This window comes from Schistocerca americana, chromosome X (genome assembly GCF_021461395.2).
Source record: "Schistocerca americana isolate TAMUIC-IGC-003095 chromosome X, iqSchAmer2.1, whole genome shotgun sequence".
Lineage (NCBI taxonomy): Eukaryota > Metazoa > Arthropoda > Insecta > Orthoptera > Acrididae > Schistocerca > Schistocerca americana.
Genome location: NC_060130.1, coordinates 186,446,420 through 186,469,095, shown reverse-complemented (window position 1 = coordinate 186,469,095; position 22,676 = coordinate 186,446,420). Strand labels below are relative to the sequence as shown.

The following is a 22,676-nucleotide window of genomic DNA, read 5'->3' as shown; positions in this document are numbered from 1 at the left end:
TCTTTAATTTTCGTGTGTGCTGTATCTATCTTTGCCCTGGTGATATATGCTTTTAAATCGTTACATTTTTCCTCTAACCATTCCTGCTGAGCCATTTTGCACTTCCTGTCATTTAATATTTTAGTCATTTGTATTTCCTTTTGCCTGCTTCATTTACTGCATTTTTATATTTTCTCCTTTCATCAATTAAATTCAGTATCTCTTGTATTACCTAAGGATTTCTACAAGCCCTCATCTTTTTACCTATTTGATCCTCTGCCGCCTTCACTGTTTCATCTCTCATGTTACAAGTGTATCATATTTTAATGTTGACATTAGTTCTGCTACAATATAGTTTTCCTGTTTCTTATGCAAAATTCTGCAATGAATTGTTGATTCATTTGGTGTCCATCGCTGCAGCTGACTTCCCTAACAACAGTCAGTGTGTCACCTGTTCCTGTTGCTGCTGCTGATGTCATTTTTATTGAGTGTCATTTGTTGCTGATAAAACCTTGACTCTAACATTATGTAACTAAATGTGGTATTATGTGTCATCCACTGTGGACAAAAGCTGTTGCACACACGTGAATCATGTATAAACTTTTATATCTTAAGAGAACCTATGACAATTCTTCACATACTTCATTAAAGTTAACTTTTCCATTTCAGTTCCAATATTAACATCTTTCATGTGCAACATTTTCTCCCAGAATAATCCAAATTACAATAATAAAACAAAAAGTAGATATTAAACTACTCCCATTATGTCAGCCATCCTGACTGAGATACAAAGCACCACTTGGAATGTGTCTCTATTTCATTTGATGTTACCAGGTGCTGCAGTGTTTAAGACTTGATACTCTTATTTGGGAGGAGTGAGGTTGAGATTTCCATTCATCTGACCTGGTTTAGAATTTCCCATGGTTTCTGTAACGTTCTTCTTCAAAATGCTGGGATACTTTTTTAAAGGGTTCGTGACCATTTCCTTCTTGCACCCTTCCCCAGCACAATCAGTGCTCCATTTCTTATAGTCTTGGCACTGAGCACTGACCTTCCTGGCTTAGTTTCTTTGCATTTTAATAGGTTATTTATATTATTTTTCTCTGTGTTCATACAAAGTTTGTCATTTGAATTTCTGTTCATATTTCCCTTTGCTTTTACCCACATTTGTCAACAGTCTGTCTTATTTGCATGTTATTAAATTAATTATAATTGTTATTTAACATTATATTTCAATTACTGTGCTTTATAGTTAACTGACAATGATTTTTGTTTTAAGGTACTGTACTCATACGTTACCATGAAATTTGTTTAATTGTGTTTTAGATTATGGTGATTCATTTGTTACCTTATCTCTCACTGATTTCCTAAGTAGCTAATCATTTCCTTTTGTATTATAATAAGTGTTTCAAATTAAGTTGGTTGATGATCTGTCTATAATTTCAAAAGTATAACAGTATTCTTCTATTTACTCTGGACACTGTAATTCTTAATGAAAGTTCTTATTGTTCTTGCAGACAGCCATATACTACTGACTGAACATTCTTAAAACAATTGTCTTTGCAGTAAGGCTATACACCTTTTGTGTTGCCTTACAAATTGCCTATGATCTGTCCTACACAAAATTTGTATCTAATCATCTGCACAATTAATGACAAATAGTTCAAAGACTGAAAGTATGCGTCCCACTGTTGCACATTACTATACAGTGAAAAATGAAGCTATAGAAACTCATATGTTATTCCACCTTGTAATTTAGTGCATAGTAAATAGCTTTTTTGTTTCATTTTCTTTCCTTTGTTTTTGAAATACCTTGGAAAATATCTTTATGAAGTAATGTTTTCATTTATGTATATGTACATATTTGTTATGCAACATAATATTATATCAGTTAATTACTGAAAATACCTGACTTCCTTGCATATTTCTACAGGCAGGATATACACCACTTCATGTCGCGAGCCACTTTGGACAAAGCAACATGGTTCGCTTCCTTCTACAGCACAAAGCAAATGTGGCAGCTGCGACCAGTATTGGTTACACTCCATTGCACCAAGCTGCACAACAGGGTCATGCCCCAATTGTAAATATATTACTGGATCATAAGGCACCTCCAAACATCCTCACTAGTGTAAGTTGAAATTAAGTGTACATCTCAATCTGTAATACATGCTCACTGTCACCACATATGTCCTTTCCCAACAATACCATGTTTCACCCAGCTTTGATAACTGAGCATGGGTATAATTGGAAGTAACTTCTTTAGAAACCAATTTATTACTTCTAAAATTATATGTATAGTTCTATATCATTATTAAGTAATAATTCAGTATGGATAGTTTTAAATGTGAAGTATTTCAGTTATCAAGGTATTTGATAGACATAGGTTAATTATTTGTAACATTTTAGAAGTTTCTGGCTGGGTTTCTTCCATGCTACTTTTGGAAATTATTTACAGTGGACATTCAGTTCATGTGATGTGAAGCCATGAAGTGGAGCTTCACTGTTTTGCATTTTGATTATTTTGGAGTTACTAACATCAGTAGTTAGTTAGTAATTATAAATGAATCATATATAGTTAAAACATGTATAAAAATATTAGTCATCAGTGAATTAAATTGGTCTGTCATACTACACAGCAAGGGCAGACAGCTCTTTCCATTGCACAGAAGCTTGGATATATCAGCGTTGTGGAGAGCTTAAAAGTTGTGACTGAGACTGTGATACCTACTAATGCTACAGCCATGCTGACCGAAGAGAAATATCGAGTTGTTGCTCCAGAAACAATGCAAGAAACATTCATGTCTGACTCTGAGGATGAAGGAGGTACTTTGAAATTCTCTTAGATTTCATTGATGTTCTAATTTTTTTTAAATATAGTTTTCACTCCTTTCAAAAGCAGATTCAATATAAATGTCTTATAGTAAAATTAAAGTGTTTCATTCTATATTCACCACTTTCAACTTACTTATAATAAACTATTTGATTGTCTTTCATTGTTAATAGGCTATCAGCTCACATGGTTTGTATTTTCTCTACATTCACCATCCTGAGGAACTTTAAAAACTTTACATACACTGATGGAAAAAAAATTGCAATACCAAAAAGTAATTAATGTGCAGTAATTACATTTTTGCCATAGATTTGTCTATGTAACATATTTCAGTGATTGACATTGCAAGCTCACAGGTTTATGTAAGGGCAAGATAAGCCTTTGCAAATGTGGAATACTGGTACATTAATAACCAGTGTATCTGCCAGAGTGTTGAATGCAAGAATGCAAATGTGCATGCATTCTGTTGTACAGTCAGTTTGTGGGATGGAGTTACATTCATTTTGTCAGTGAATAGAGGGACAGTTAATGTTGTTTGTGGATGACACTGGAGTCCAATGATGTCCCATATGTACCAGACTGGAGATTGATCTGGTGATAGAGCAGGGCAAGGCAGCATGTTGACACTCTGTAGAGCATGTTGGGTTACAACAGTGGTAAGTAGGTTAGCGTTGTCCTGTTGGATAACACTCCATGGAATGCTGTTCATGAATTGCAGCACAACAGGTCAAATCACCAGATTGGCATACAAATTTGCAGTTGTGTTGCATGGAATAACCATGAGAGTGCTCCTGATGTCATACGAATTTGCACCCCAGACCATAACTCCAGGTGTAGGCCCATTGTGTCTAGCACATAGGCAGGTTAGTTGCAGGACCTCAAATGGCCACCTCCTAACCAACACACAACCATCACTGGCACTGAGGCAGAACCAGCTTTCATCATAAAAAACACAACAGACATCCATCCCGCCCTCCAATGAGCTCTCACTTGACACCACTGAAGTTGCAAATGGTGGTGGTTTGGGGTCAGTGGACCACACACTACAGGTCATCTAGCTCAGAGTTGTCCGTGAAGTAACCAATTTGTAACAGTTCATTGTGTCACTGTGGTGCCAACTGCAGCTCAAATTGCTGCTTCAGATGTAGTATGATCTACCAGAGCCAAATACTGAACACTACTGTCTTCCCTCTCGGAAGTGCCACATGGACATCTGGAGCCCGGTCTTCTTGCAACCGTACATTCTCATGACCACTGCTGCCAGCAGTCATGTTCAATGGCTACATTCCTGCTGAATCTTTCTGCAGCATCATAGAAGGAACATCCAGTGTCCTGTAGCCCTATTACATAACCTTGTTCAATCTCAGTAAGGTGTTGATAATGGCATCTTTGTCACCTTAAAGGAATTCTTGACTAACATCAACCCTATGTCCAGTCCAAAAAGGAACTAATGCTCATTACTGGTGCAGCCTGTTTTTAAAGCAAACCTGATTTACATCCTCATAATTGCACTATTAGTGCCACACAAAATTTAAATAGACATTACCTTTCAGATGCCTACCAACTTTCGTTTGTGTCTGACAACTCCTTCTTGGTGGTGTGATTCTTTTCCAGCAGTGTAGTTTTCCAAGGAATAACTTTTTGATGAATGTCTTTATCGAAACTCTGACTGTGACCCCTATTTTTATTTGCCTCAAGTGCTATTGTTCGATGGTCTTCATCTTTATATGGCTTTCGAATATACACTATTTGATTGGAAGTATTCAGACACATATTAGTGGACATTAATATGGGATGTGTCTACCTATTGCCTTTATTATGGCTTGAACTTTGATGCGCACACTTTCAGTGAGGTTTCTGAATGACTGTGGAGGAATGGAAGCCCATCTGTCCTCAAGAACCAAAACCAGAGAAAGTAATGATGTTGGATGCTAGGATCTGAAGTGAAGTCAACATTCTATCTTATCTCAGAGATGTTCCATTGAGTTCAGGTTGGGTCTATGGCCAGGCCAGTCCATTTAAGGAATGCTGTTATCTACAAACCATTGCCTCACAGATGCTACTTTGTGACAGGATGTATTGTCATGCTGATACAAACAATCATCATCTCCAAACTGTTCCCATGTTGACACAGAACACAGTGCTATAAAATGTATTCATATTCATCCAAATTCCACATTTCATTAAGCACAATAAGGGGACCACACCCTAACCATGAGAAACAACCCTCTACTGTTACACAATCTCCTCCATACTTCACTTTGTGCGCTGCAGGTGATGGCAAGTAATGTTCTCCAGGCATTCACCAAACACACTCTCTGTCATCTGATTACCACAGGGTATAGAGTGATTCATCTCTCCAAGTCACTCACTTCCAGTCATCCACAGTCCAGTAGTGTAGCTCTTTACACCACTTCAAGCACCACTTACCACTGAGTATAGAAATGTGTGGCTTATGAGGGGCTGCTCAATCATTTTAACCCAATCTTCTTAACTCGCTGTACACATTCATTATGCTGAATGGATTTCTGGTAGCACTTTGGAAATAATGAGTGATTCCTTCTACTGGTTCCATGCAATTTTTTACAACCACCCTCCACAGCACTCAACAGTTCCTGTCTGTCAGTATGTGAGGTCTGCCTGGTCTTGGTGTAACTGTTATTGTTGCTTCATTTTCCACTTCACATTCACATCACCAGCTGTAGTCTTGGGCAGCTTTAGAAAGGTTGAAATGTTGCTGTTGCTCAGATGACATCCATTGACTATTCCACATTTGAAGTCACTGAGCTCTCCTTACCTGCCCATTCTGCTGTTATTAATTCTCTTCTGATAACACTTTCTTTTATACAAGTGGATGCACCTCTTGTGCCATCTAGTGGTCAATTCTGTATTACATAGAGAACTGTCCAAATAGTTTTGATCTGATAGTGTTCACCATGTATATCCTTTATGATTTGGAAGCACCTTACAAACGCAGTAACAATGGAAAATCCAGGATGGAATTAACAATAGTATGAGACTGATAGTTGCTGCTTACTGTATAGTGAAAGGTTACCTTCCTTTAGGAACATGAGTGCACTCAGTGACTGTGATATGACTTTCAAATGATAGAGCACAGCAATCAGATGTCCTTTTCTTGCAGGTTTTATTCAGCAAATCTAGATTTCGGCTAGTGCCTAACCATTACCAATGCACCATTTCATAGGATCAATGCATGATCTAATACATCAGTCCCCTGTTGTTCGGGCTTAAGTCACACTTCTTTCAACACTACTGCACATCATGTGCAATGCGAAAAGTGAAGTATAGAGGAGACAGTCTTACAATATGGGATTGTTTCTCATGGTTAGGGTGTTGTCCCCTTATTGTGCTTAAGAAAATGTGAAATTAAACAATAGTGTTGAAAGGAATGTGACAGAAGCCCGAAAAACAGGGGACTGATGTATTAGAACATGCATTGATTCTATGAAATGGTGCATTGATTCTATGAAATGGTGCATTGATAATGGCTAGGCACTAGTCAAAATCTAGATTTGGTGAATAAAACCTGCAAGAAAAGGATGGCTGATTGCTGTGCTCTATCATTTGAAAGATATAGTGAAAGATGCTGAGTTGCAGATACACACAACAAAAAGACTATCAGAAAGTGAGCTTTTGACCAGCAAGGTCTTCATTGGAAGTAGAAAACACACACACACACACACACACACACACACACACAGACACTCATGCGAATGCAACTCATAGACACATGGTCACAGTCTCTGGCTACTGAGACTGAGTGTGAACAGCAGTGCATGATAGGAGAGGCAACGACGAGGTAGTGCACTAAGGAGGAGGCTGGGGTGGGGAGGGAGCGGCATAGCAGGGTAATGAAAGGGGGGGGGGGGGTGGCGAGATAAAGTGCTGCTTGTGGGAGCATACAGAGACAAGGTGGAGATAGAGTAGGGCAGCTATGTGCAGTCAGGGACCTTGACAGAGGGAGGGGGGGGGGGGGGGGAGAGGGTAACAGAAAAGGAGAGAAGTGAAAGAGTGAATTGGTGGGATAGAGGGCAGTGTAGTGCTGGAATGGGAACAGGAAAGGGGCTAGATAGGTAAGGACAATCATTAATGAAGGTTGATGTTAGGAGAGCTACAGGAATGTAGGACACATTGTAGGGAGAGATCTTAACTGTGCAATTCAGAAAAGCTATCATTTGCGGAAAAGATCTAGATGGAACTGGCTGTGAAGCAGTCATTGAAATGAAGAACATTGCGTTGGGCAGCATGCTCAGCAACAGGGTGGTCCAGCTCTTTCTTTTCCATAGTTTGTTGATGGCCATTCATGTGGATAGATAGCTTGTTAGTTGTCATGTCCACATATAATACAGCACAGTCATTGCAGCTGGTGCTGGTTTCACAGGCAGCCCTGCCTTTGATGGGATAGGTGATGTTTGTGGCTGGACTTGAGTAGGTGGTGGTGGGAGATGTATGGGACAGGTCTTACATCTAGGTCTATTACAGGGATATGAACCGTTAGGCCTTGATGGTCTTGATAACCAAAAAGAAAATATTTCTGTTGCTTACTGTGAACTTTATTATGGAGCGTACTTACTGAGACATTAGTGTGAAAATCATAAATGGCTTGAAGAGGCTCATGAGGAAGGTGTGATTACTTACAGTGCAGGTCACAGTGACTACATATTTCTATATTATCAACACTGCATTGGTGACTGTAGTACCCCTTCAGAATATTACCCCATTTAATGCCAGATCCAGAGATATACAAAGCAAGACAACTATTTTACTTGCCTATCAAAAATTCAAGAATTAATTTGGGCTTCATAATGTCTTAATCAGTTGATTATTATGTTATACTTCTTCAATTTTAAACTATTTACTGTGAGGCATATGTGAAATTTTATCACAATTTTGGCGTAGTCATGAATTTTGAAGCTGGGACCCTCCACCTGGATGTGTATGCAATGATAAAAAATGGTTCCATTATGTTTATCATGTAGATAAAAAATTCCATTTTTTACAACTGAATGTTTAGTTTGTTTGTAACCATGAACAGCTGAAACATGCAGGATTAGAAATAAAACAGATATTCGTTTCAAAATCTGAAATTTTTCTTATCTACATAACTGAAGTAGCAACTGAGGAAGAAATGCTGTTGCCTTTGATGATCTATTAATTGACATTGGGAGATAATGCAAAGCAATGTTCAAAGAGGGTCAGTGTACTTTATATTTCCAAATTATGAATATATCGTTGTGCCTGCATTGGTCAGTTACCAGTACCTGTTATTTAAATATGTGACTAACTGACTGATATATTTTGTGTAACATATTACACTTGATAGAGTTAAAAGCTTAACATATCAGCATATTTATTGAATTAATGATAGACACTACTGTTGCTTCTGGTATGACACTTGATAATGCTCCATGTGGCCTAACAGTCACCATTACAGCATTTTATACATACTCGTATATCACTGTAATCAAAATTGAAGTAGCAATAGTTTGATGAAAACCGTTTGTTGCCAACTAACATACCACTATATACATTGGAGGTTTTAAGTGTACTTAGCATAAAGAAATATACTTTTGAGTTCACAACACAGCAAATGTTTACAATCTGTGTGCACACGTGATGGCACAAATGTGGTGCTAATATTTGATATTAGGGTCTATAGCCCATCACTTCTGAGTAAATAAGGTGCTTGCCATGCTACTGCAATATAATATTTCTTCATCTGTATTCAAGTTTACGAACTGTCTGGTTTTCTTATGTGTGTCTTTCCCACAATTGTGACTAAATTACCATCATATGCCACCTGGAATTCAATTCCATAATACAGGGTGATTCAAAAAGAGTACCACAACTTTAGGAATTTAAAACTCTGCAACGACAAAAGGCAGAGCTAAGCACTATCTGTCGGCGAATTAAGGGAGCTATAAAGTTTCATTTAGTTGTACATTTGTTCGCCATTTCAGCCAATAAAGTTTTTGGTCCCTTTTTCTTCAAAGGTGCTACTGTAACTGGACTACAGTATCTGGAGATGTTAGAGAATTGGCTGTTCCCTCAGCTCGAACAAGAAGCACAACAATTCATATTTCAGCAGGATGGAGCGCCACCACATTGGCACTTATCTGTCTGTAACTACCTGAACGTCAACTACCCGAGGCGATGGATCGGCCGCCAGGCAGCCCGTGACAGAGCACTTCATCACTGGCCTCCAAGAAGCCCTGATCTTACCCCCTGCGATTTTTTCTTATGGGGGTATGTTAAGGATATGGTGTTTCGGCCACCTCTCCCAGCCACCATTGATGATTTGAAACGAGAAATAACAGCAGCTATCCAAACTGTTACGCCTGATATGCTACAGAGAGTGTGGAACGAGTTGGAGTATTGGGTTGATATTGCTCGTGTGCCTGGAGGGGGCCATATTGAACATCTCTGAACTTGTTTTTGAGTGAAAAAAAACCTTTTTAAATACTCTTTGTAATGATGTATAACAGAAGGTTATATTATGTTTCTTTCATTAAATACACATTTTTAAAGTTGTGGTATTCTTTTTGAATCACCCTGTATGACTGACCATGTTCACAGTGGCTTTGAAATCTCACACAAGATTAACCTACATCACAGAACAACTTAAAATGTTCAGTGCCATCCAGTATGGCAGTACAGCAGGTGTTCCTCAGCCCCTGTACTGGACATTGCTCTGTTGCTAATTGCCTATCTGGCAAGCATCCCTTGCTTTGCATGTGTGTAGGTTAAACACCAATATGTTATTCCCATTGAACCTCTTGATGTGGTGTTATGATTACCTGACTAGCAGGATTGGCCCCAGGTGATCTAGAGACTAACTGACTGTTTCAGTTTCTATGTTCAAGTTTCTATGGAGAAAATTACTCTCACAGCATGACTGGCCTAAGGTGGTGTGGAGGTGAGTTGTCCTCAGGCTGCTGTGGAGAAAATTATTCTCACAGCAAGTCCAGCCAAAGTGTTGTTGGTCTGTAGTGTTGTTGGTGAACCAGTTCCAGGACAAGCCAATTGCAGGACTGACCCGACTTCTCATAGAAGGAGTAAGCAGTCTGCCAAATTCTGTCACACAGCAGCGAGATACACATTTCTCTGTGCAGAAGATGATTTGATTAGACACTCAGCAGGCACAAAGTAAGTTTTAGAGCTCTGTTCTGCACCCTCTGCAGTAACATAGCTTGTGAGCCACAGGCTTTTCTCTACAACATGACCACATCTTCTGGCACTGGTCTGACCGGTGTTATGGAGAGCATAATGCCCTAGTGTGGAGGCACGACAATGCTCTGTAACTCTAATCTTTTACCTATTATATCCTGCTGTGAATTATGTGTGTCATAATCATATGCGTGCTTCCTTCATAGGATTACTATTTTCACAAATAACCATATGTGATTGGTTAAGATCTAGTTGTAGTAAATGATTGACTAAATCACTGACTGTCATTCCCATACTTCAAACTTGAAATTCAGATTATTTTTTCCAATTTTCAGTATCTGTTTTTGAGGATGAGTCCATAGGTAGTAGATGGTATCTATGAAAATTTTAAGAACCAACAAATAATTATTGATGGCTGTGTGGATGTGCTATGTGATGTCACTTTCAAACTCATAACCCTGACAGAGAAGAATCAGTTAAGAAAGAGATTGCTTTTGGATTTGAACAGCCTCTAAAAGAATACTGCTTCTTAATATTCAGCTTTATATCAGCCATTTTTATTTCCTAATAAAAATTATACCACCTTCTCTTTTGTATTCAGTTCAGTTCCTGCCTGAGCTTCCAGCTATAATTGTGCATTTCTTTCCACTTATTAATGGACATCATATTTCAAACCTCCTACATTCCCTGTCATAACATCTTCTGTGATCCACATTTTCAAATTTACTTTCCTGCCATACCCACACCTTATACATTACTATAGTTTTCAGCAACTGTAGTATGTATTTCAGAACAAAATCCTGTTATCAGTTGTAATTTGTCTTCTTCAGAATCATACAGAATTACAGGTATTATAAATCTTAAACCTTAGCTGTACATTTACAAGTATAAGAAGTGAATACAGAAACTTACTTAGCATTGGTTTTGCAGTTATCAATGTCTTCTTCATAGAATTTATATGTGTAGTTCCTCTCAGAATCTTCACCTGCCTCCTTTTTCATATGTTTCTAATGCCTCATTTCCTTTTGCTTGAAGATAAAGATCTATTTATTTCCAGTTCTTAAAAACTTATCAGGCAGTCATTTCCATCTATCTTGTCCCTTGTAGTATTTAACAATTGTGTATCATCCAACAATTGTGTATCATCCAAGTACTTTTGCATGTCTCAATTTTTCTCTCTGTTTTCCTTCCTCACCCCTGCCTCCTAAATTGTCTTCTGGTGATTATGTTCACACATATTAATACCTTGTTCTTTTTCCATCTATAAATCCATTACTCTTATTACTTGCAACCATCACACTTTCAATGGTCTACAACATAATCTGGTACAGTGCCTACTTGTATTTTCAAAATAACTTGTTCTGAACAATTCCCTGTGTGAACATTTATAATATGTATTCTTGTCTTTCATATTTCTAACTTTTTATGAAAACTGTGGAGCCAACATTTCTGGTTTATGTGTGTATTCTCTGTCTATGGCTTCATCTCTGCTGGCACTGTCCATTTCACTTACTGGCATAATGTTTATCCTCCCAAATTACATGCATGAGACATGAAAATAAAGTCTTGTGTGAGAACTAGTCACTTTATATTATTAACTTAATTTGTCACATTTGTTTCATAACCTAATATTTCAAGAAAAAATATAAATGACTTAACACTCTGTAGAAATTAAAACTTTATGCCAGACTGAAGTACAAACTTGGATATAAATTGAATTCCTGCTGAACATACACCTTTACTCTTGTCATTGTGATGCATACACAACTACAAAGTGAAGGTTCTTTTCTGTGAAAGAGTAAGTTATACTCATTTTACTAAGGTTTGAAGCTCCTCTTGATGTTTCTCCATGTTTGCAATTTAAAAATTGGGTTGTTTTGAAAATCAGCCGTATGCAAACACAATTAATTAATTTATTATTATTATTATTATTTTTTTTACCCAAAGTAAGCTACACTTGAGTTTTGGTTTCAAACCAACTTCTTCTGTTTACCTCTTGTATCTAAACTATCTTGCTCCCATAAACGAATTATTGTGTGCCATATTCAACCAGAGTAGATTCCTTGCACGCAGTAATTATTCTTCCTAGTGTTATATAATATTGTGTGTTCATGAGAGGAAACAGTTGTACATTCTCTTAAAGGTATCTAAATGAAGTTTATTTATATTTATTTATATATTTTGCATCCTTGTAGCTCATCATTATAAAATGATACAGGATTTGTCATACATGGCCTTGCATAGGTAACAAGACAACAAAAATTTGCAATTACATGTTGGCTAATAAACAATACTTACATATAAAATGAAACCATACACATATCAACAATCATAAGATACTAAACTAGAATAATAAATGAATACAATTTATTTTTCATGTCAGCATCTTCAAGAAACAAACTTTATGTACATTATTTTATTGCTGGTAATAAATGGTGAGCTCAAAGTGCATTTTGCTGGTTAGTTTATTGAACATCCTTTTTTGACTGATTACAGACTAAATGTTTTGCACCACTATGTGTACATTAGTAACAATCAAAATAGGATGTTCAACAAACTAACTTTTTAATGTATACATAGGGGTTCAAACTCACTCACTCTACAACACTGAGTCCACTGTTTATTAAGGATTAGAATTATGACACAGTGTTGCCTGCATTTTATAAATCATTCCATCATGTTCAGTGTTTTTTATTTCTGACATAAATGTATTCATGTCAAAATTTTTTAAGTTCACAATTTTATTTCAACAATGTCTTAAAGCACATTGACAAAAGTACTTTAAAAACATATGCATACAGCTGTCTGATCTCTGTGACTGAGTCACAGTAGCTGCAGAAGAAACAAAGATATGCCTTCAGGATGATATATTAATTGTGAATGACAAAATAACAGTTGGGATAGACTCCAGACATATAACAAACAAACTAGGAAGCAACCTAAAAGTAGAAGTTGGGTGGTGTTAGGTAGAGCAAACCCTCCATACTTAATTTTTAGGTGTATAGCAAGATGAAAATTTAAAGAGTGAGAAACATACAAACAGGTTAAACAAAAAATTAAGTCAGTATTTTTATAATCTTAGCATCCTTAAAAATTCCTGTAGTGTTGATGCAGGGGTATGTTTGTACTTTGCACTCATACGTAGCACATTAAGATATGGCATCATATTTTGGGGGAATACCAATCTGTTGAAACACAAATTTATGCTTCAAAAGGGAGCAATAAGAATGTTTAAAAGGGTAACATACACAGAATCATGTAAAAATTATTTCAAGGCACTAAAAATCATGAACCTACCATGCATCCATATTTACAAAAGTATATGTTTTCTGAAGGCACACCAGGAACATTCTGTATTAAAAAGTCAAGTCCATGACTACAAAATGAGAAATAGAGATGATCTTCAGAGAAATTAACACAAAATCCATAGATTACAGGAAAGTCAAGATACTGCCCACAGCTTCCTCCTATTGCAATTTAGTGATCAAAGAAGCTGTGGGAATACAATAAGCAAACAACCTGCTCATCCAAGATCAGGGTTTCCTGCTCAACAAATCATGGAAGCCACACATTTCGTGTATGGACTCTCCAAGGAATTATTATTCTAAAGCTTCACAGACTGGAATTCCTAACATATGCCATACATTTTAATAATCAACCACATAAATTGTAAGCATCATGGATTTGCTGATTCTGTACTTGGTTTGTTTCACTCATAGACACATAAAATTGTGTCTGTTACTGACATTCTTGTTGCAAACAGTGCTATCTGTAACACACGAACATTGACTCCACAGTATTGTATCAAGTAGTTTAAATTCTGCCAGTGACTCACTTTGAAGATGGCTGTAGAATTGTATGCAAAAATACTGGAATAAGACATTATATTATTCCAGTTTCATGCCTGAAAGGTGAAAGGTGATGAAACAAACTACATAAAGACTGCTAGTACATAAGTAGCAGTGTACTGTTAAAAATAATGTAGCCTCCATAATTGCTGATATTGCTTTTATGGGCATAAGGCCATAGTCCAATGCTTAATTCCATGTCTAATGTTTCATCTCCCAATGCTGCAGACATAATCAGAGGCCTTAACAAACTCAGATAGCAGTTACAGTCTCAAATAAGCTCAGCAAGCCACCAGCTTGCTAAGCTTGTTCAAGACTGTAACTGCTTTCTGAGTTATTTATAGCCTCTGATGATATATCAGCAATTATGCAATTACTATCCATGAGAGCCTGCATTCTATGAATATATTCTCTAGTTTTTGGAGTTATTAAACACATTAGACACATCCACACAGTGAGGGAATAGTATGATGTAGGCCTAATATAGTTTTTGTTCTTAAATAATGTTGTCAAATGGTATTAGACATGTCAAGATGCAAAGAAGAATACATAAGCATATTACATATGTAACTGGACTATGCTTACATTGAAATATTATTAAAACACACACACACACACACACACACACACACACACACACACACAGCCTGATTTTTAACTACTCCATTCACTCCACTTCTTTATTGTTTCCTTGCAAGAATCACTTTTACACCCTGCAGCATACTAGAATGAAACATTTTCACTAAAACTACTTCACCAATTCATACTTACTTCATATCAGTGAGATACAAAGAAAATATATGTACTACAGGATCCATTTATTGATATTTCCCATAGTATTGCCTTTAATTTGATAAAACATTCCCTTCATAAAGAATAACAATTGTAGCAAAACATACTATTTTTTTAAGTACACATTTTTGACTAAAATACTGCTTTTTATTTCTTACTCTTACTACAATTATCTCATTTCAGTTCAAATACTTTTCAGTTGTATACAGAACTATGTTTGTGATTAACAAACATCTGATATGTTCTAAATGAAAATGATGAACTGATGATGTGCTTGGCTCCTGAACAGTTTTTTTTTTTTTTTTTAATGCTGAGTGTACATTTGTACCTGTAGTTTTCTTTGGATGATGAATGTTATGTTTATGGAACATATTTGTATTTACTGAATTATTTTATATGAGTGTAACTGAGTAGATCCAATAACACCAAGCTGTTTAATAAGTATGCAACACTTTTTTCTGAAAGCAGGTTGGTTTTATTCAGGACTCCGATACTCCACATTATTCCCCACTCAGCTACAAAACCCTATTTTTCAACATAATCTCCATTAAATGCAATGGCCTTATGTCATCTTACTGGGAGAGCCTATATGCCCATGTGGTACCACTCTACTGGTCGACATCAGAGCCAGTGCCCTGTTGCATCAACAGCACCCCATGGAGTGCATTTTCAGCAGCCCAAACAGATGAAAGTTGGAAGGTGCAAGATCCACGGCATAGGGTGGATGAGTAAGAACAATCCAAAAAAGTTTTGTGGGCTCCTCTCAGGTGCACAGTCTTGTGTGGGGCCTTGCACTGTCATAGAGAAGGAGAAATTTGTTTACAGTTTTTTAGTGTCGAACACAGTGAAGTCATTTCTTCTGTTTCCTGGGGATAGCAAAATACATTTCAGAGTTGATCTTTGCATCATGAGGGAGGATATAAACAGAGTAACCCCTTGAGAGGCGCAGAATACTGCCACATGACATTACCACCTGAGTTTACAGCTTCGAACTTTTGCTTTGGAGGAGAGGTTGTGTTGTGCCACTCCATGGATTGGTGTTTTGTTTCTGGTTCAAAGTGATGAACCCATGTTTCATTGGCTGTGATGATGTTTGACAAAAAATTGTACAATCAGGCTTGTAACACAGAAACAATTCCACACAGATCGTCCTCCATTGCTTTTATGGTTTTCTGTTAGGCACAGAGGAATCCAGCAGGCATACACACCTTTGAGAACCACAACTGGTGGACGAGTGTTCCAGCACTACCAACAGAGATGTCCAGTTGTGCAGCAAGGTGTTTGATTGTCATTTATTGACTGCCTTGGAATGCACTTCCATTACTGATGACATTTTGAAGGCTGTGCATAGCCCCACCACCTATCATGAAACTATAGGTCGTGAAATCAGAATATTCCATTATGTCCCACAACAAATTCTGCATTTTTTCAGCTGAAATTGGCCAATAAAACTGTTGCATTACTTATTGAACGTCCTTGTACATTTGACAGCAAGTAAATACCGATGTGAGTAACCCTCTCTTCAAAAAGACACACACCTGTAGAAACTTATTTCATTATAATGCTCCTGAGTTTCTCTGGAAATATTAATCATGTGTTGGGAGGGATGTTTATAGCTACAAATAAACAGAAAGGCCACCTGAATACACCGTGCAGTTTTGTTCACAAAACAAGAAACACTGCAGATCAGTCATAAAAACACTCCTTCAGCATAGGCTTATATGGATGACGCTGCCAATTTATCGATACTGAAACTCCCTGGACACTGTCCAGAGTCAACCTTAGTATTGCTTGTACTGCATAACATAATATCAGTGTTGATCAATTGAAATGCTGCTTCTGCCAAAAAATAAGGTCTTTATTTCTTATTTTTGTTGCTGCATGATGACTTCCTACTACACACAAGCATGTGCTACACGTGCCTGATGGAATTCCGCCACACTTTATGTAAATCATTTGTTCACTTACGCATACCACATGCATAATCAGACAAGCTGCACATGTGGGACACGTGAATGTCTCCTTGGAATGCAATGGATTATTATGAATGGGGTACATTAAAAACAAAACTTGATCATATCAATTTGTTTCACCACATGAATCAGAACAACATACATCTTGTGCTTTTCATTGTGTCCTTCAAGGCTTACAGTGACTATATGTTCATTATCTGGTCAATATTAAAGTGTTATACATTGCAGCAGTAATGAATTTTGGTGCTCTGTAACTTAGACCATGTGGTTTACCCAATGTGTATATAGTCAACAAATTTCTTACTTCACTATGTTGTTGAGTTCACTTGCAACATCTTACAGTGGGACCCCCTGCATAAAATACTCCAGACATATAGATTATTACTTTCATCTAAAGTGGATCATGGATTTTATTTGTTTCAGGGTTAAAATAATGGCATTCTTAAGTTCCAGCTTTGTCTTGCTTTTTCTTTTTTCATTTTATTTCAGTACTTTTTCTTATATGTTTCAGGATAACTAACATACAAATTTCAGTATTTGTGTATACTTGAGTAATGCTACTGTTATTTTTAAAATGATATGAAGCTTCATGTTTCTTAGGGATTGTACCTTATTGCTGAAACTTGTATAAAACAGTTGTAAATTATTGTATGTAAGACATTATTTGTGAATGCTAAAATCCAGTTTAAAAATTCTATAATTCATTATGACCATATCATTGTTAGGCTTTCTTTATTTGGCTGTATGACAGAGGGTCCCCCAAGCATATGATTGTAAGTTTTATTCATACCTAAAAGCTATGAAGAAATATAAGTTCTATGAAATTTAAATATTTAAAAATATAAGCATATCATTTTAATAGAATTCATTCAGGAGTAAGACATTGTGATGTCGGGTTAATTTAATTAAAGGTGATGAAGTATTGGATGCTGGTGTGTATGGGAAACCCACACATGCTCAACATGTCTACTTGCCATATTATGAGGGGCAAGCACTGCTGACGCGTAAGTTTCTTTTCTCCCATTCACTTCACTGGGAAACTTTTATCAGAGATTCATAGGGTTTCTCTTGGTCAGTGGGCTAGTAGAAGTGTATGAAAGAAATAAATGCATTGTGGAGATCCAGTGTGACTTTTGATTGCTTCCATGAACTTCGTAAACTGGGATGGCATTTCATATGCATGTACACACTTTTTGTTTTTATTGCAGTGTATGTTTCTATGTCTGCTTATAATGCTAGGATATTACTTTCATAAATGTTATAGTCCAGTAAATGGGCTAATTATGCAATTTTCAAAATACTTTTGCAATAATTTCCTTGCCAGTTTGTAATAAATCATTACTGCTATTAAACTTTCTTTGCAGTATTTTGGCATAATAAGACGACTTGCTTTGGCAACAAAATGAATATGTAATTTAATTTGTGTTTGCTACAAAGTCCAACTGTGTTTAAATGTATAAACAAAGCTATTCTGTGCAAGTGTAGCCAAATCATTTGTCTGAGATACTAAAGCTTGCATTTTACACAATTATTTGCTACTTTTTTGTCATTTTTCATAATTTTGCCTCACGATGCACTATAATAAGCCGTATTCAACATTTTTTAAACATTTGTTTATGTAGATAGCATGGCCTAATTTAATCACCAACATCTTCCATATAAGAGGAACTGCAGAATGATTGAATTTGCTACATGACATCTACACATAGCAGCAATAGCTTGATAGTTATTTCTGTGTCCAAAATTCACTAGTGAAAGAGCTATAGATATAGTTTTCCCTCTTCAAACTATGATCTTTAGATTTGTCAGTTTAGGCTTTCTCTTAGTATCACAATTTTATGGCTTTGACAGTATTCTTTATGACTAGGTAACTTCCATTTAAAAACTGTAGCTGTGTAAATATACCTTGAAACCAATCAAAGCTATTGATCACCTTACTTTCAGTAATAGACTGTGGGGAAATACTTGAACAGTTATGAAAAATTTTGCAACTTTTGATGTTCTTTTGCCATTTCAACAATACACTGATCTATGAGGAGTGAAGAATCAGCAGATCTTTGAAGAGAGAAACAATCATATTGAAGGATAGTGGATGGAAAAAGGGGCTGGGTGGATGGGAGCTAAAGACAGTCAATAGATTCTCCCATTATTCATGGTGTTCCCAATTTGAAAATGGATTCTAGCCTTAGTACACAGCAGTAGACGCTATGACTTTTGGGCTCTCTCAACTAGTGCTACCTCAGAAGATTTGTAAAGGTTGTACTTTTACACTTTCTGTAATGCATTTTTGATGTTATAAGATGCTATAAAAGCACATTATGCTCACTATGTCTACACCTTCTTGGCAGTAAGCCAGGAAATCGGTCTTCTTCACCTTTCATTTACCAAATGGGCTTATAATCATTCTGAAAATGTTGTATTATTCTTCCCCAATAATGACTAATGATGAACTCTGTTGACAAAAATGAAAGCAGATTGCTTGACTGTGTCAGAGGATTGCATCAAACACATCTTTCAGTTGATTTTGTGACAAGTAAGAAGCTCAAATTACAGCTCATGATATCTTCAGAAAATACCAATGAACTGAGTGCTCTGCACTTTATTTATTTACTTGTATGACTATGGTACAAGTTTTTCTCCTGAAAACTTTCACGGATCTGTACTATTTGTCCAGAAATTTTCTTTGGGGACCATATATATATTGACTATGTTGCTCATATTGGAATGGCATTTATAGGATCTTATATTAGTTTGATATGCAACAGAACATAAGAAAATCTGGATCTCTTCATTGTGTTCAAGTAACAGTCATTTAAGAGGCCATACTCACAGTTCAGGGAAGTGTCACATTAGAAAATTATTATATTAAATTCCTCAAAATATAATTAGTTACCGAGTCTTACATTCCATGGATCATTTGCATTATAAATTTCAATGATGTGGAATAAGTCATTTTACATGCAAATAACAAATTAATTTGTACATATGGCTACATGCTGACAACTTTTCCTTTCTTTTAATATATACATGTGAGTTAGTAGTTCCTACCCACCACCTTTTACCCTTTACAACAATAGACATTCTTCTATTAAATAGAAGGTGTTACAGTTTGTTGCAGTTTGTTTCAAATCTTATTTTGTTGTCTGTCAGACATTTTATATCACTGGGCAAGTGATCAAAAATTGTTGTTGCACCATTGTGTATCCCATTTTCACTAGAGACAACCTTAATTTGAAGTAATGAATGTCATTTCATCTTCTCATAGTGTAATTATGTACATCATTGTTCCTTTCAAACTGTAGTGGATATTTACAGCAAGACTCATGAAGCAATAAATATACTGTGACGCTGTAGTCAATATTTGTAACTTCCTACACAGATGTCTTCAATATTAACACGGGTGAACACACATGTTGTTCTTTCAGTACATTTTTGAGCAATGAATACTTTCTCTCTGAAAGATGAGTTATGACATTACTGAATGAAAATATGAAGAATATGTAAACTTTCTGATTCATCTCACCTCAAGGTTCTCAATGTTTCTAAATGCAAATTTGCCTGGACTATGTTGTTCTAGGAGTTCCAAAATGTACTTTTTCCAGTTTAAATTTACATCAATATGGACATGTAAACATTTTGATGTTTCCACCCTAATTATTATTTCCACACCATGTGTTACACAATTTATTGTTGTACTACCTCTAGATGTGAGAGCTGAAGATGTCTTTTTGAAACTGAGAGTGAGTCCACTTGCACAAAACCAGTCAATGATACTTCTAAGAACATTTTTTACCATTACTTCTTCTGCTGTATGAATGCTAGGAATGATTATAACATTAGTGTCATTTGAAAAAAGTACTCATTCACTCATTGTATATTAGACAGAATATCATTTACATACTTGAGGAACAATAGCTGATGCAAGATTGAGCCATGGGGAATCCCATACTTGATTTCTTCCTAGTTAGAATAATTTCCCCCCATTACATTGGTTTAATTACTAAGTACAACTCTTTTGGTTGTGTATGACATTATCCATTGGTTGTTTATACTGTCAGTTCCACAGAACTTCAGTTTATATACTGTGTTTCACACAGTAAAATGGCTTAGATAGGTTGCACAAAATGCCAACCAGTGCTATTTTGTTATTTAATACTTGTAAAATATGATTGAGTGAACATGGGAATGGCATTCTCAGTTGAGCAACTCTTCTGAAATTCAAACTGTCATTTACTGAGGATATTATTGTTGCTCTGGTGGGATACTCTTCTAGAATGATTCAGATTTTAAAAATTTTTTGAAGAATTATCTCAGTAGTGAAACGGACTGCTAATTATTGACATATCTCATATAACCTTTCTTATAGAGAGGTTTAACAATGGCATATTTCAGTCTTTCTGGAAAAATGCCTTGAGTAAGTGATGCATTGAATATTTCAGATAAGACCAGGCTTATTATATCGAAACAAATCTTTAGCAATCTGTTGGAGTTTTTATTTTTGAGACAATATACAGTTTTCTTAATTTCAGAAGGAGAAGTTGGTGATACATTCACGTGATTGAAGTTCATGATAGTTCTTTTTTCAACATACTGCTCTGATTTTTCTCTTGAACTTTTGTCTCTATATTTTCTACTACATTTAAGAAATGTTTACTAAACATATCTGTTACTTGTGTTTGATTATTTAAGGCCTTTCCACTTAATTCAGCAGTAATGTTCATTGGCTTGTTGTCCCATCTTTCATTTGATTGCCTTCTACATTGGGAATGATATTCCATGGATCAGGTAAATAGATTCTATGAAGTAGTTTTTAAAAATTTTCCTCTAGATTATGCCACCATACTTGGAAAACATGTAATTCAGTATCGTTAGATGTGTGTCACAGTGAGCAGAAATAGTATATTTCAGTCTTTTCAGTTGTGTTTATGTATAAGGAAATAATATTTGGGTAATGAAAATGATGCAGATTACTATAGTGAAGAACGCTTTTTGTGGCATAACATTTGAGGATATTCACATCTGCGGTATTGTTTCACTGTAAGTGTTAATTGCTATTTGTAGTGTAAAGTTATACAGATGCTAACGTGCCAGGAAGGGGGGTTATAATTGTTACATACCGCTCCTGACACCAATTGTAAAGTTAGGGGAAGTTTACAAGGGACTTCTGCAACCGGTGTAAATGTATAGCTTGGCAGGGAAGCGGGAAGAAGGCTGTTAAATATGCCTCATGGCGGCAGTGTGCGGGAGGTCGAGCAGTCAGGATTTGATAGTGGTCATCCAGGGCTGCGTTAAATGACAAAACAGGAAATTAAGTACAATGACCAGGATATATTACAATATACAGAGTACAAAGGGCATGCCTAGCGTCAGAAGTTAGCAGGTTTAGGCCACTCTAGGAGGTCGAATAATTAATTAAAATGGGCAACGGAGGGGGAAGTGGTTCATGTTAACTTACGGTGGTGACCAGTTGCCAAAAGATGTCTGTTCTGCTCGAGGTCTGGATTACAAGAGAGTGAAGCAAGTGTGTTCTGCTCCGCAGGACGCTCCGGCGTCCACACACATGATTGGTATCCCGCGCACGCTATTGGCTAAAATCAATGGCGTGAATTTGCTAGCAGTTTCAGCAGAGGGTTCAAGGTGTCTCCTGTCAGCAGCTTTAACTGGACAGAACCACCTCGGTTTTGAAAGGCAAGTGACTTGTGTCACGTAGGCATGGCATGAATTACTCTGGGAGAAAACTTGTAAAGATTCCACTTGGCCTTTGAAATAAATTTCTTAAACCAATTCCCTAAAATATTCATTGACTGGCTGCCATCCTGTACAATAGTCATGGAGGAACATATACTCAATTACTATTGGTACATGGCTCCACTTTTACAAGTGATCATTCACCATTAATGCTTCAAAAAATGTAATGGCAAAATGATACATCTAATTTATATGAGGTGGTTGCTTACGAGCAGAATTTTTAATTAATTGAGTGATTAATTATGATTCATAGATATTATCATGAAGAAGAGTCTTCGGCAATGTTATTTACTTACAGTTGTAAAGTAAATAGTA

General features: G+C 36.4%; 1 protein-coding gene across 5 annotated transcripts in view; it reads left to right on the top strand.

Annotated features, from left to right (window-relative positions):
* The window catches only part of LOC124555163 (ankyrin-3-like), a 904,646-nt gene that overhangs the window by 399,888 nt on the left and 482,082 nt on the right, over positions 1–22,676 (top strand). For all 5 annotated transcript variants that reach the window (XM_047128986.1, XM_047128985.1, XM_047128988.1 and 2 more), the window contains 2 exons: positions 1,913–2,110; positions 2,619–2,805. In XM_047128986.1, the coding sequence (XP_046984942.1) occupies positions 1,913–2,110; positions 2,619–2,805 (385 nt within the window). The remainder of the gene's footprint in view (positions 1–1,912; positions 2,111–2,618; positions 2,806–22,676) is intronic.